The 15,342-nt window shown below is 40.0% G+C and overlaps 1 protein-coding gene across 1 annotated transcript in view; it reads right to left on the bottom strand.

Annotated features, from left to right (window-relative positions):
• Positions 1 to 928: 928 nt before the first annotated feature.
• jakmip3 (Janus kinase and microtubule interacting protein 3) overlaps positions 929 to 15,342 on the bottom strand; it is a 71,853-nt gene continuing 57,439 nt past the window's right edge. Inside the window, exons 17-23 of the mRNA XM_072434354.1 lie at positions 15,193 to 15,246; positions 13,600 to 13,665; positions 13,445 to 13,513; positions 12,103 to 12,180; positions 9,651 to 9,869; positions 1,746 to 1,811; positions 929 to 1,496 (exon numbers count right to left, since the gene is read on the bottom strand). Coding sequence (XP_072290455.1) covers positions 1,446 to 1,496; positions 1,746 to 1,811; positions 9,651 to 9,869; positions 12,103 to 12,180; positions 13,445 to 13,513; positions 13,600 to 13,665; positions 15,193 to 15,246 — 603 coding nt within the window. The 3' untranslated portion in view covers positions 929 to 1,445. The remainder of the gene's footprint in view (positions 1,497 to 1,745; positions 1,812 to 9,650; positions 9,870 to 12,102; positions 12,181 to 13,444; positions 13,514 to 13,599; positions 13,666 to 15,192; positions 15,247 to 15,342) is intronic.

Raw genomic sequence — 15,342 nt, 5'->3', positions numbered from 1 at the left:
GCTCTGAACCCTGCTGTGGTGGGCTCTGAACCCTGCTGTGGTGGGCTCTGAACCCTGCTGTGGTGGGCTCTGAACCCTGCTGTGGTGGGCTCTGAACCCAGCTGTGGTGGGCTCTGAACCCTGCTGTGGTGGGCTCTGAACCCAGCTGTGGTGGGCTCTGAACCCTGCTGTGGTGGGCTCTGAACCCTGCTGTGGTGGGCTCTGGACCCTGCTGTGGTGGGCTCTGAACCCAGCTGTGGTGGGCTCTGAACCCTGCTGTGGTGGGCTCTGAACCCTGCTGTGGTGGGCTCTGAACCCTGCTTTGGTGGGCTCTGAACCCTGCTGTGGTGGGCTCTGGACCCTGCTGTGGTGGGCTCTGAACCCTGCTGTGGTGGGCTCTGGACCCTGCTGTGGTGGGCTCTGAACCCAGCTGTGGTGGGCTCTGAACCCTGCTGTGGTGGGCTCTGAACCCTGCTGTGGTGGGCTCTGAACCTTGCTGTGGTGGGCTCTGAACCTTGCTGTGGTGGGCTCTGAACCCTGCTGTGGTGGGCTCTGAATGGGAGGTCTAGGACACAAGTTGAGGTTAAAATAAAAGCCTGACTTCAGCACAGCCCTTCAGAATAAAAGCATGATGCAGATGCAGAAATTTTTATTTAATTTTTACAGAAAGAAGAATAAATATTTGTCTTTTCTTTTGACACAAATAAAAGCTGCACAATTTGACTCGAGTTCCACGGATTCAGCACCAAAACAGACTTTAGTCCCGACTTTAGTCCTGACTTTAGTCCTGACTTTTATAAGTAAACATCCAGGAAGAAAGGAAGGAAGGAGAGGAGGAGGTGAGATGGAGAAAAGGAGGAGGTGAGATGGAGAAAAGGAGGAGGTGAGATGGAGAAAAGGAGGAGGTGAGATGGAGAAAAGGAGGAGGTGAGATGGAGAAAAGGAGGAGAAAAGGAGAAAAGGAAATTAGTCGTGCGAAGGAAAAAGTGGAGGAAAGGAGCCGAGGAGCCGAGGAAGGAAGTCCATAAAGTCCAGTAAACTGTGGTTCTGATCCAGGCTTAGAACCAGGTGTAGTCCGGTTATGATCCGGGGTTAGAACCAGGTGTAGTCCGGTTATGATCCGGGGTTAGAACCAGGTGTAGTCCGGTTATGATCCAGGCTTAGAACCAGGTGTAGTCCGGTTATGATCCGGGGTTAGAACCAGGTGTAGTCCGGTTATGATCCGGGGTTAGAACCAGGTGTAGTCCGGTTATGATCCAGGCTTAGAACCAGGTGTAGTCCGGTTATGATCCGGGGTTAGAACCAGGTCTAGTCCGGTTATGCTCCAGGCTTAGAACCAGGTGTAGTCCGGTTATGATCCGGGCTTAGAACCAGGTGTAGTCCGGTTATGATCCGGGGATAGAACCAGGTGTAGTCCGGTTATGATCCAGGCTTAGAACCAGGTGTAGTCCGGTTATGATCCGGGGCTAGGACCAGAGAATGAAGGCCAGAGAGAAGAAGAGGAACAGGAAGAGGAACTGAAAGGACAAAAACTCAGGTTAGAGTCTGTGAATCCTTCAAAATAAAAGCTTCAGTGAACGATCTGTAGTATTTATCCTAAAACTCTTCATAATCACATATTTATCCTAAAACTCTTCATAATCACATATTTATCCTAAAACTCTTCATAATCACATATTTATCCTAAAACTCTTCATAATCACATATTTATCCTAAAACTCTTCATAATCACATATTTATCAGAATGAAGACTAAAAGTGTCTCACTTTCTCCTCCAGCTCTTTGATCTGTCGTTTCTGTGCTTCGATCACCTCCTCCAGGTCTTTGTTTCTCTGAAAAAACATTTGAACTCATTTAAACACATTTAAACTCATTTAAACTCATTTAAACTCATTTAAACACATTTAAACTCATTTAAACTCATTTAGACTCATTTAAACTCATTTAAACACATTTAAACTCATTTAAACTCATTTAAACCCATTTAAACTAATTTAAACACATTTAAACTCATTTAAACCCATTTAAACTCATTTAAACACATTTAAACTCATTTAAACACATTTAAACTCATTTAAACTCATTTAAACCCATTTAAACACATTTAAACTCATTTAAACTCATTTAAACCCATTTAAACACATTTAAACTCATTTAGACTCATTTAAACACATTTAAACTCATTTAAACTCATTTAAACCCATTTAAACACATTTAAACTCATTTGAACACATTTAAACCCATTTAAACACATTTAGACTCATTTGAACACATTTAATCACATTTAAACTCATTTAATCACATTTAAACTCATTTAAACTCATTTAAACACATTTAAACTCATTTAAAACACATTTAATCACATTTGAACTCATTTAAACACATTTAAACTCATTTAAACACATTTAAACTCATTTAAACACATTTAATCACATTTGAACTCATTTAAACAAATTTAAACTAATTTAAACACATTTAAACTCATTTAAACTCATTTAAACACATTTAAACTCATTTAAACACATTTGAACTCATTTAAACTCATTTAAACTCATTTAAACACATTTAATCACATTTAAACTCATTTAAACTCATTTAAACACATTTAAACTAATTTAAACACATTTAAACTCATTTAAACTCATTTAAACCCATTTAAACACATTTAAACTCATTTGAACACATTTAAACCCATTTAAACACATTTAAACTCATTTGAACACATTTAAACTCATTTAAACCCATTTAAACACATTTAAACTAATTTAAACACATTTGAACTCATTTAAACTCATTTAAACCCATTTAAACACATTTGAACTCATTTAAACTCATTTAAACTCATTTAAACACATTTAAACTCATTTAAACTAATTTAAACCCATTTAAACACATTTAAACTCATTTGAACACATTTAAACCCATTTAAACACATTTAAACTCATTTGAACACATTTAAACTCATTTAAACCCATTTAAACACATTTAGACTCATTTGAACCCATTTAATCACATTTAAACTCATTTAATCACATTTAAACTCATTTAAACTCATTTAAACACATTTAAACTCATTTAAAACACATTTAATCACATTTGAACTCATTTAAACACATTTAATCACATTTGAACTCATTTAAACAAATTTAAACTCATTTAAACACATTTAAACTCATTTAAACACATTTGATCTCATTTAAACTCATTTAAACTCATTTAAACTCATTTAAACACATTTAAACTCATTTAAACTCATTTAAACTCATTTAAACACATATAAACTAATTTAAACACATTTGAACTCATTTAGACTCATTTAAACTCATTTAAACTCATTTAAACACATTTAAACTCATTTAGACTCATTTAAACTCATTTAAACTCATTTAAACACATTTAAACACATTTAAACACATTTAAACTCATTTAAACACATTTAAACACATTTAACCTGTTTCCATCCACCTGTGGCCAGCGAGCATTTTCCAAATTACAAAAGTTCTCTTACATCATCACTTTTATTTCCGTGGTCAATACCATAAGTTATACATCATTTTAAAGCTTATTTTCTCAACAAAATGAATATGTCATTGATTTATATTGAATAATTTGCCCCAAGAAGCAATTGCCAATAGTTTATGAGAAAGTCTCAACTTTTACAAACGCATGTCCTGACGAAACAGCTTTAATTCTGTTCATCCTTGTGCTCAGTCTGTCCGTAAGGAACCATTGAAAAACAATATCCACTTGTATTTTTCCTGAAGTTTTCACATTTCGAGATATTGTCAAGTAAACAAAGTTTTCTTTGTTTCTCACCGGACGAGAATGCGCTTGTCCGCCGCATTTCTCCGTCCATAACAAATGACCTGTTTGACTTATACGATAGTGTTTGACATCGATCTCTTCCTCAGACTGTTTCCTACAGAATGAAACCATCCATTTTTCTGTCACCGGGTTTGTTTGCTACAGACTCCGGAGGAAAAGAATGCAGCACTTCCGAAGCGCGCGTCCATCTTTGTTTTTAGCCCTTAGCTTCTGCTAACAGGCACGTAGGAGACTTTGAGTGACATATTATTCTAGCCAATGAGAAGAGCTTTCTCCTGGTAGGCGGGACAAAGGGTTTATTTACACAGAATTCTCCCGGTTCTCGTGCCTAAGGCTGTCAGAGCCGGGGTCAGAGCCGGGGTCAGAGCCGGGGTCAGAGCCTCGATTTTTCTGCATTTTGCGACTAGATTTTACGCATCACGTTTTCTGATTTTATTTGCCTTTGGGACGCGTATTTTGTTAGATATATGTATTATTATATCAATACAAAAATAAAATAAAAATATGATAATTTTTCACCTCTATATGGGAAATTCATGGGTAAACTCATATTTACACATTTTCAAATATATTTTTTTTATCAGTTATAATAGGTATTAGTGGTTCTACAAAACATCAAAATGTATGTTTTATGATCATAGAGGAGCTAAAATTGTCATAAAACAGTTTGGCCCATATTTGGATCACTTGAATATACTTTTTGATACAAAAGGTCAACAGCACCAAAATGCCTGTTCTAGAAATCTGAAACTTGACACAGTTGTTGTCATGACAACAGCATGTGCAGTGAACAGCATAAACACAATGAAGTATTTCATGCTCAGGACCTTTACACATGGACAATATTCAGGCGAGACTGAAAAAAGGATGTTTTGTTTATGTTTGTGCTTCTGTAGTGTAAGTTCTGAAGCCCTGACAGTGTGACATCTGCACATCTGCAGAAACTAAAAGGCCTAAGCTTTCCCATGATGCATCACACTCACATGTGGAACGTAACATCCTCTTTTAATAAGCAATGCCATTTGGGTCTGATCATTGTGCACAGGGCCAAATAGGTGGATGGTAACAGGTTAAACACATTTAAACACATTTAAACACATTTAAACTGCTCTTGTAGTTCATGGAGCCACCACTAGAGGCGCTCCAGCACCACAGGGTGTCTTATGACATTGCTGTATTCCTCTCTTTACTCTTTCCTCCTGCATCAGTGAGTGTCCTACGCCGTCACCGGGATGTTCTTTGGTGACGCTGCATCGCAGCTACATTCAGCCTTTGACCCTTTGATCCTTTGACCCTTTGATCCTTTGACCCTTTGATCCTTTGACCCTTTGATCCTTTGACCCTTTGACCCTTTGACCCTTTGACCCTTTGACCCTTTGATCCTGTCGTTAGGCGTAGAAGTGGGAAACACGTCTTTTTGTCTGTGTGGAATTGTGAGCCTAAATAAAGCTTCCAAAAGCCCCTTGTATCTTCTGGTCTTTCTGATCATCCTTCCTTCAGCAGTGACCGGCACTAACCATGACCTGAGCAGTGACCTCTACATCAGCAGCACTCTGACCGGCACTAACCATGACCTGAGCAGTGACCTCTACATCAGCAGCGCTCTGACCGGCACTAACCCTGACCTGAGCAGTGACCTCTACATCAGCAGTGCTCTGACCGGCACTAACCATGACCTGAGCAGTGACCTCTACATCAGCAGTGCTCTGACCGGCACTAACCATGACCTGAGCAGTGACCTCTACATCAGCAGTGCTCTGACCGGCACTAACCATGACCTGAGCATTGACCTCTACATCAGCAGCGCTCTGACCGGCACTAACCATGACCCGAGCAGTGACCTCTACATCAGCAGCTCTCTGACCGGCACTAACCATGACCCGAGTAGTGACCTCTACATCAGCAGCGCTCTGACCGGCACTAACCATGACCTGAGCAGTGACCTCTACATCAGCAGTGCTCTGACCGGCACTAACCATGACCCGAGCAGTGACCTCTACATCAGCAGCTCTCTGACCGGCACTAACCATGACCCGAGCAGTGACCTCTACATCAGCAGCTCTCTGACCGGCACTAACCATGACCCGAGTAGTGACCTCTACATCAGCAGCTCTCTGACCGGCACTAACCATGACCCGAGTAGTGACCTCTACATCAGCAGCGCTCTGACCGGCACTAACCATGACCTGAGCAGTGACCTCTACATCAGCAGTGCTCTGACCGGCACTAACCATGACCTGAGCAGTGACCTCTACATCAGCAGCGCTCTGATCGGCACTAACCATGACCCGAGCAGTGACCTCTACATCAGCAGCGCTCTGACCGGCACTAACCCTGACCTGAGCAGTGACCTCTACATCAGCAGCGCTCTGACCGGCACTAACCATGACCTGAGCAGTGACCTCTACATCAGCAGTGCTCTGACCGGCACTAACCATGACCCGAGCAGTGACCTCTACATCAGCAGCTCTCTGACCGGCACTAACCATGACCCGAGCAGTGACCTCTACATCAGCAGCGCTCTGACCGGCACTAACCATGACCCGAGCAGTGACCTCTACATCAGCAGCGCTCTGACCGGCACTAACCATGACCTGAGCAGTGACCTCTACATCAGCAGTGCTCTGACCAGCACTAACCATGACCCGAGCAGTGACCTCTACATCAGCAGTGCTCTGACCAGCACTAACCATGACCCGAGCAGTGACCTCTACATCAGCAGTGCTCTGACCGGCACTAACCATGACCTGAGCATTGACCTCTACATCAGCAGTGCTCTGACCGGCACTAACCATGACCTGAGCATTGACCTCTACATCAGCAGTGCTCTGACCGGCACTAACCATGACCCGAGCAGTGACCTCTACAAACCCAGAACTAGCACCTCGCGGTCCACAGAGTTATCTCACACCGAGGGTCAGTGACCAAGCTCTTTATTAGTCTCATGACCTTTGACCTCGTGGTTTTGTCGTCTGCATAACCTCTGTATTATTTAGATTCAAGTATTGAAAGTACCTGTGCCTCTGGATCATTGAAGTATTATTCTAAGTATCAGTAGTATCGGTGTTATCAGTGGTAGTACTTTAGTAGTATTCGTGTAAAGTACCTGTTGTGCCGGTGGTATCAGTGGTAGTACTTTAATAGTATTCATGTGAAGTATCAGTGGTAGTACTTTAATAGTATTCATGTGAAGTATCAGTGGTAGTACTTTAATAGTATTCATGTGAAGTATCAGTGGTAGTACTTTAATAGTATTCATGTGAAGTATCAGTGGTAGTACTTTAATAGTATTCATGTGAAGTATCAGTGGTAGTACTTTAGTAGTATTCATTTGAAGTATCAGTGGTAGTGTTTTAGTAGTATTCGTTTGAAGTATCAGTGGTAGTACTTTAGTAGTATTTGTTTGAAGTATCAGTGGTAGTACTTTAGTAGTATTCGTTTGAAGTATCAGTGGTAGTACTTTAGTAGTATTCGTTTGAAGTATCAGTGGTAGTACTTTAGTAGTATTTGAAGTATTAGTGGTAGTACTTTAGTAGTATTCATTTGAAGTATTAGTGGCAGTACTTTAGTAGTATTCATTTGAAGTATTAGTGGTAGTACTTTAGTTGTATTCATTGGAAGTATTAATGGTAGTACTTTAGTAGTATTTGTTTGAAGTATCAGTGGTAGTACTTTAGTAGTATTTGAAGTATTAGTGGTAGTACTTTAGTAGTATTCATTTGAAGTATTAGTGGTAGTACTTTAGTAGTATTCCCTTGAAGTATTAGTGGTAGTACTTTAGTAGTATTCATTTGAAGTATCAGTGGTAGTACTTTAGTAGTATTTGAAGTACCTGTTGTGCCAAGTGCAGCAGCTCCCACAGGCTCATTATCAGTAGTATAATAAGTATCAGTAGTATTATAAGTATCCGTAGTATTATAAGTATCAGTAGTATTATAAGTATCGGTAGTATCGTGGTATCAGTACTTTAGTAGTATTATAAGTATCAGTAGTATTATAAGTATCGGTAGTATTATAAGTATCGATAGTATTATAAGTATCAGTTGTATTATAGGTATCGTAGTATTGGTGGTATCAGTACTTTAGTAGTATTATAAGTATCAGTAGTATTATAAGTATCAGTAGTATTATAAGTATCAGTAGTATTATAAGTATCGTTGGTATCAGTACTTTAGTAGTATTATAAGTATCAGTAGTATTATAAGTATCAGTAGTATTATAAGTATCAGTAGTATCGGTGGTATCAGTACTTTAGTAGTATTATAAGTATCAGTAGTATTATAAGTATCGGTAGTATTACAAGTATCGATAATATTGGTGGTATCAGTACTTTAGTAGTATTATAAGTATGAGTAGTATTATAAGTATCAGTAGTATTATAAGTATCATAGTACTATAAGTATCAGTAGTATTATAAGTATCGGTAGTATTATAAGTATCGGTAGTATCGGTGGTATCAGTACTTTAGTAATATTATAAGTATCCGTAGTATTGTAAGTATCAGTAGTATTATAAGTATCGGTAGTATTACAAGTATCGATAATATTGGTGGTATCAGTACTTTAGTAGTATTATAAGTATGAGTAGTATTATAAGTATCAGTAGTATTATAAGTATCATAGTACTATAAGTATCAGTAGTATTATAAGTATCGGTAGTATTATAAGTATCGGTAGTATCGGTGGTATCAGTACTTTAGTAATATTATAAGTATCCGTAGTATTGTAAGTATCAGTAGTATTATAAGTATCGGTAGTATTATAAGTATCAGCAGTATTATAAGTATCGGTAGTATTATAAGTAACGGTAGTATCGGTGGTATCAGTACTTTAGTAGTATTATAAGTATCGGTAGTATTATAAGTATCAGTAGTATTATAAGTATCGGTAGTGTTATAAGTATCGGTAGTATCGGTGGTATCAGTACTTTAGTAGTATTATAAGTATCCGTAGTATTGTAAGTATCAGTAGTATTATAAGTATCGGTAGTATTATAAGTATCAGTAGTATTATAAGTATCGGTAGTATTATAAGTATCGGTAGTATTATAAGTATCAGTAGTATTATAAGTATCGGTAGTATTATAAGTAACGGTAGTATCGGTGGTATCAGTACTTTAGTAGTATTATAAGTATCGGTAGTATTATAAGTATCAGTAGTATTATAAGTATCGGTAGTGTTATAAGTATCGGTAGTATCGGTGGTATCAGTACTTTAGTAGTATTATAAGTATCCGTAGTATTGTAAGTATCAGTAGTATTATAAGTATCGGTAGTATTATAAGTATCAGTAGTATTATAAGTATCGGTAGTATTATAAGTAACGGTAGTATCGGTGGTATCAGTACTTTAGTAGTATTATAAGTATCGGTAGTATTTTAAGTATCAGTAGTATTATAAGTATCGGTAGTATTATAAGTATCAGTAGTATTATAAGTATCGGTAGTATCGGTGGTATCAGTACTTTAGTAGTATTATAAGTATCGGTAGTATCGGTGGTATCAGTACTTTAGTAGTATTATAAGTATCGGTAGTATTATAAGTATCAGTAGTATTATAAGTATCGGTAGTATTATAAGTATCAGTAGTATTATAAGTATCGGTAGTATCGGTGGTATCAGTACTTTAGTAGTATTATAAGTATCGGTAGTATCGGTGGTATCAGTACTTTAGTAGTATTATAAGTATCGGTAGTATTATAAGTATCAGTAGTATTATAAGTATCGGTAGTATTATAAGTATCAGTAGTATTATAAGTATCGGTAGTATCGGTGGTATCAGTACTTTAGTAGTATTATAAGTATCGGTAGTATCGGTGGTATCAATAATTTAGTAGTATTTGAAGTACCCGTTGTGCTAAGTGCAGTAGCTCCATTCGCTCCCTCAGGATTTGTACGTCGCGTTCTCTGAGCTCGCACATCACGCTGCGTTTCCATTGGTCCACGGCTCGGCTAAGCTCCGCCCTCTGCTCCTCCGTCATCCTATCAGCTCGCAGCTCCTGTTTCAGAGACGTTTGTTCCTCCAATCGTAAGGCTTCGTACAACATGGCCTCCAGCTCCAGGATACGCTGGAATATGACAGAGAATACACACATAATACACAGAGAATACACAGAGAATACACAGAGAATACACACATAATACACAGAGAATACACAGAGAATACACACATAATACACAGAGAATACACAGAGAATACACAGAGAATACACACATAATACACAGAGAATACACAGAGAATACACACATAATACACAGAGAATACACAGAGAATACACAGAGAATACACAGAGAATACACAGAGAATACACAGAGAATACACAGAGAATACACAGAGAATACACACATAATACACAGAGAATACACAGAGAATACACACATAATACACAGAGAATACACAGAGAATACACAGAGAATACACAGAGAATACACAGAGAATACACACATAATACACAGAGAATACACAGAGAATACACACATAATACACAGAGAATACACAGAGAATACACACATAATACACAGAGAATACACAGAGAATACACAGAGAATACACAGAGAATACACACATAATACACAGAGAATACACAGAGAATACACAGAGAATACACACATAATACACAGAGAATACACAGAGAATACACACATAATACACACATAATACACAGATAATACACAAAGAATACACAGAGAATACACACATAATACACAGAGAATACACAGAAAATACACAGAGAATACACAGAGAATACACAGAGAATACACACATAATACACAGAGAATACACAGAGAATACACACATAATAAACAGAGAATACACAGAGAATACACACATAATACACACATAATACACAGATAATACACAAAGAATACACCGAGAATACACATAGAATACACAGAGAATACACACATAATACACAGAATACACAGAGAATACACAGAGAATACACACATAATACACAAAGAATACACAGAGAATACACATAGAATACACAGAGAATACACACATAATACACAGAATACACAGAGAATACACAGAGAATACACACATAATACACAGAGAATACACAGAGAATACACCGGGAATACACAGAGAATACACAGAGAATACACAGAGAATACACACATAATACACACATAATATACAGAGAATACACAAAGAATACACAGAGAATACACAGAGAATACACAGAGAATACACACATAATACACAGAGAATACACAGAGAATACACACATAATACACAGAGAATACACAGAGAATACACAGAGAATACACAGAGAATACACACATAATACACAGAGAATACACAGAGAATACACAGAGAATACACACATAATACACAGAGAATACACAGAGAATACACACATAATACACACATAATACACAGATAATACACAAAGAATACACAGAGAATACACACATAATACACAGAGAATACACAGAAAATACACAGAGAATACACAGAGAATACACAGAGAATACACACATAATACACAGAGAATACACAGAGAATACACACATAATAAACAGAGAATACACAGAGAATACACACATAATACACACATAATACACAGATAATACACAAAGAATACACAGAGAATACACATAGAATACACAGAGAATACACACATAATACACAGAATACACAGAGAATACACAGAGAATACACACATAATACACAAAGAATACACAGAGAATACACATAGAATACACAGAGAATACACACATAATACACAGAATACACAGAGAATACACAGAGAATACACACATAATACACAGAGAATACACAGAGAATACACCGGGAATACACAGAGAATACACAGAGAATACACAGAGAATACACACATAATACACACATAATATACAGAGAATACACAAAGAATACACAGAGAATACACAGAGAATACACAGAGAATACACACATAATACACAGAGAATACACAGAGAATTCACAGATAATACACAGAGAAAACACAGATAATACACAGAGAATACACAGAGAATACACAGATAATACACACATAATACACAGAGAATACACAGAGAATACACAGATAATACACACATAATACACAGAGAATACACAGAGAATACACAGATAATTCACAGATAATACACAGAGAAAACACAGATAATACACAGAGAATACACAGAGAATACACAGATAATACACACATAATACACAGAGAATACACAGAGAATACACAGATAATACACAGATAATACACATACTAAACATATAAATATAGAATAAATACATGTTATTAATAATAATACTTAGAAGAACACGAGGAGTCTGACCTTGTGAGACTCGTCCATGGACTGTTTCCTGAAGTCCAGCTCCTCGTCCAGATAACCTTTGAGTTTAGAGAACTGATCCTGCAACCACCCAATACTATCAGAGACCAAGTACTACACAGTTCACCACACAGAGTGCTTGTACTGCTGCACGTCACTACACAGAGTACTTCTACTGCTGCACGTCACTACACAGAGTACTTCTACTGCTGCACGTCACTACACAGAGTGCTTGTACTGCTGCACGTCACTACACAGAGTACTTCTACTGCTGCACGTCACTACACAGAGTACTTCTACTGCTGCACGTCACTACACAGAGTTTTCTACTGCTTCACGTCACTATACGGAGTACTTCTACTGCTGCACTTCACTAAACAGAGTACTTCTACTGCATCACGTCACTACACAGAGTACTTCTACTGCTGCACGTCACTACACAGAGTACTTCTACTGCTTCACGTCACTATACGGAGTACTTCTACTGCTGCACTTCACTAAACAGAGTACTTCTACTGCTGCACGTCACTACACAGAGTACTTCTTCTGCTGCACGTCACTACAGAGTACTTCTACTGCTACACGTCACTACACAGAGTACTTCTACTTATGTACTTCACTACACAGAGTGCTTGTACTGCTGCACGTCACTACACAGAGTACTTCTTCTGCTGCACGTCACTACACAGAGTACTTCTACTGCTGCACTTCACTACACAGAGTTCTTCTACTGCTGCACTTCACTACACAGAGTACTTCACTACACAGAGTACTTCAACAGCTGTACTTCACTACACAGAGTACTTCACTACACAGAGTACTTCACTACAGAGTACTTCACTACACAGAGTACTTCACTACAGAGTACTTCACTACAGAGTACTTCACTACAGAGTACTTCACTAGACAGAGTACTTCACCACACAGAGTACTTCACTACAGAGTACTTCACTACACAGAGTACTTCACTACAGAGTACTTCACTACACAGAGTGCTTCACTACACAGAGTACTTCACTACAGAGTACTTCACTACACAGAGTACTTCACTACACAGAGTACTTCACTACAGAGTACTTCACTACACAGAGTACTTCACTACACAGTGCCTCACTACACAGAGTACTTCACTACAGAGTACTTCACCACACAGAGTACTTCACTACACAGAGTACTTCACTACACAGAGTACTTCACTACAGAGTACTTCACTACACAGAGTACTTCACTACACAGTGCCTCACTACACAGAGTACTTCACTACAGAGTACTTCACTACACAGAGTACTTCACTACAGAGTACTTCACTACAGAGTACTTCACTACAGAGTACTTGTACTTGTACCTTCTCGTTCTGGATGTCCAGTCTGGTTTGGTTCAGAGCAGAACGTGTCATTTCTATCGACTCCAACCACTGAAAGAGAGAAAGAGGATGTTAGTTTGAAGTACTGACTCACATTGAAGTACAAGTACAAGTACAAGTATGTGTAAAATCAGTACCTTCTCAGCCAGAGTGAGCACAGTTCTGGCCTGGATCACCACCACCTGCTCGTCATTGGACAAGTTCTGAAGGAAACAAGAGTTTACTTCAACACGACTTCATCAAGGTCTGGACTCTGGTCTGGTCTCTGGTCAGAACTCAGGTCTGGACTCAGGTCTGGTCTCTGGTCAGAACTCAGGTCTGGTCTCCGGTCTGGTCTCTGGACTCAGGTCTGGTCTCTGGTCAGAACTCAGGTCTGGTCTCTGGTCAGAACTCAGGTCTGGTCTCCGGTCTGGTCTCTGGTCTCAGGTCCGGTCTCAGGTCTGGACTCAGGTCTGGACTCAGGTCTGGTCCCAGGTGGTAAATTAAATGGTCACATTTATATAGCGCTTTTCTACCATCAAGGTACTCAAAGCGCTTTACATCAAGGAACCAGTCACCCATTCACTCACACCCAGATATACGCAGACACTGGGGGGCAAGTTGGGTTAAGTGTCTTGCCCAAGGACACAACGGCAGTATTCACATGAGGCAGCTGCGATCGCACCGCCAACCTGCGGGCCAGTGGATCTGACCGCTCTGACCGAGCGGGGAGTCGAACCGCCGACCTTTGGATCAGAAGACGAGCACTCTACCACTGAGCTACTCTACCTCAGGTCTGGTCTCTGGTCTCAGGTCTGGACTCAGGTCTGGTCCCTTGTCTCAGGTCTGGTCTCAGGTCTCAGGTCTGGTCTCTGGTCTCAGGTCTGGACTCAGGTCTGGTCCCTTGTCTCAGGTCTGGTCTCAGGTCTCAGGTCTGGTCTCTGGTCTCAGGTCTGATCTCTGGTCTCAGGTCTGGTCTCTTGTCTCAGGTCTGGTCTCAGGTCTCAGGTCTCAGGTCTCAGGTCTCAGGTCTCAGGTCTCAGGTCTCAGGTCTCAGGTCTCAGGTCTCAGGTCTCAGGTCTCAGGTCTCAGGTCTCAGGTCTGGTCTCAGGTCTGGTTTCTGGTCTCAGGTCTGGTCCCAGGTCTGGTCTCAGGTCTGATCTCTGGTCTCAGGTCTGGTTTCTGGTCTCAGGTCTGGTCTCTGGTCTCAGGTCTGGTCCCAGGTCTGGTCTCAGGTCTGATCTCTGGTCTCAGGTCTGGTCTCTGGTCTCAGGTCTGGTCTCTGGTCTCTGGTCTCAGGTCTGGTCTCAGGTCTCAGGTCTGGTCTCAGGTTTCAGGTCTTAGGTCTCAGGTCTGGTCTCAGGTCTGGTCTCAGGTCTGGTCTCAGGTCTGGTCTCTGGTCTCAGGTCTGGACTCAGGTCTGGTCTCTGGTCTCAGGTCTGGACTCAGGTCTCAGGTCTGGTCTCTGGTCTCAGGTCTGGTCTCAGGTCTCAGGTCTCTGGTCTCAGGTCTGGTCTCTGGTCTCAGGTCTGGACTCAGGTCTCAGGTCTGGTCTCTGGTCTCAGGTCTCAGGTCTCAGGTCTCAGGTCTCAGGTCTCAGGTCTCAGGTCTCAGGTCTCAGGTCTCAGGTCTCAGGTCTCTGGTCTCTGGTCTCTGGTCTCTGGTCTCTGGTCTCAGGTCTGGTCTCAGGTCTCAGGTCTGGACTGGGGACCTGAAAGTAAGGTAACTTCATGAAAAGAACATACACTTACGGCGTTATCGCCCAAAATGTCCAACTTCTTCATCAGCTCATTTATCTCTATGTCCTGGAACAAAACACAAGAAACAGACTCTGAGTCCAGATCCTGGTCTGGATCTGGACTCAGATCCTGGTCTGGATCTGGACTCAGAGTCTGGTCTGG

Source organism: Eucyclogobius newberryi, unplaced genomic scaffold, assembly GCF_026437365.1.
Source record: "Eucyclogobius newberryi isolate DKJ021-1_F unplaced genomic scaffold, fEucNew1.0.hap1 SCAF_69, whole genome shotgun sequence".
Taxonomy (NCBI): Eukaryota; Metazoa; Chordata; class Actinopteri; order Gobiiformes; family Gobiidae; genus Eucyclogobius; species Eucyclogobius newberryi.
The sequence above is the reverse complement of the archived record's forward strand: the minus strand, read 5'-3'. Positions and strand labels throughout refer to the sequence as shown.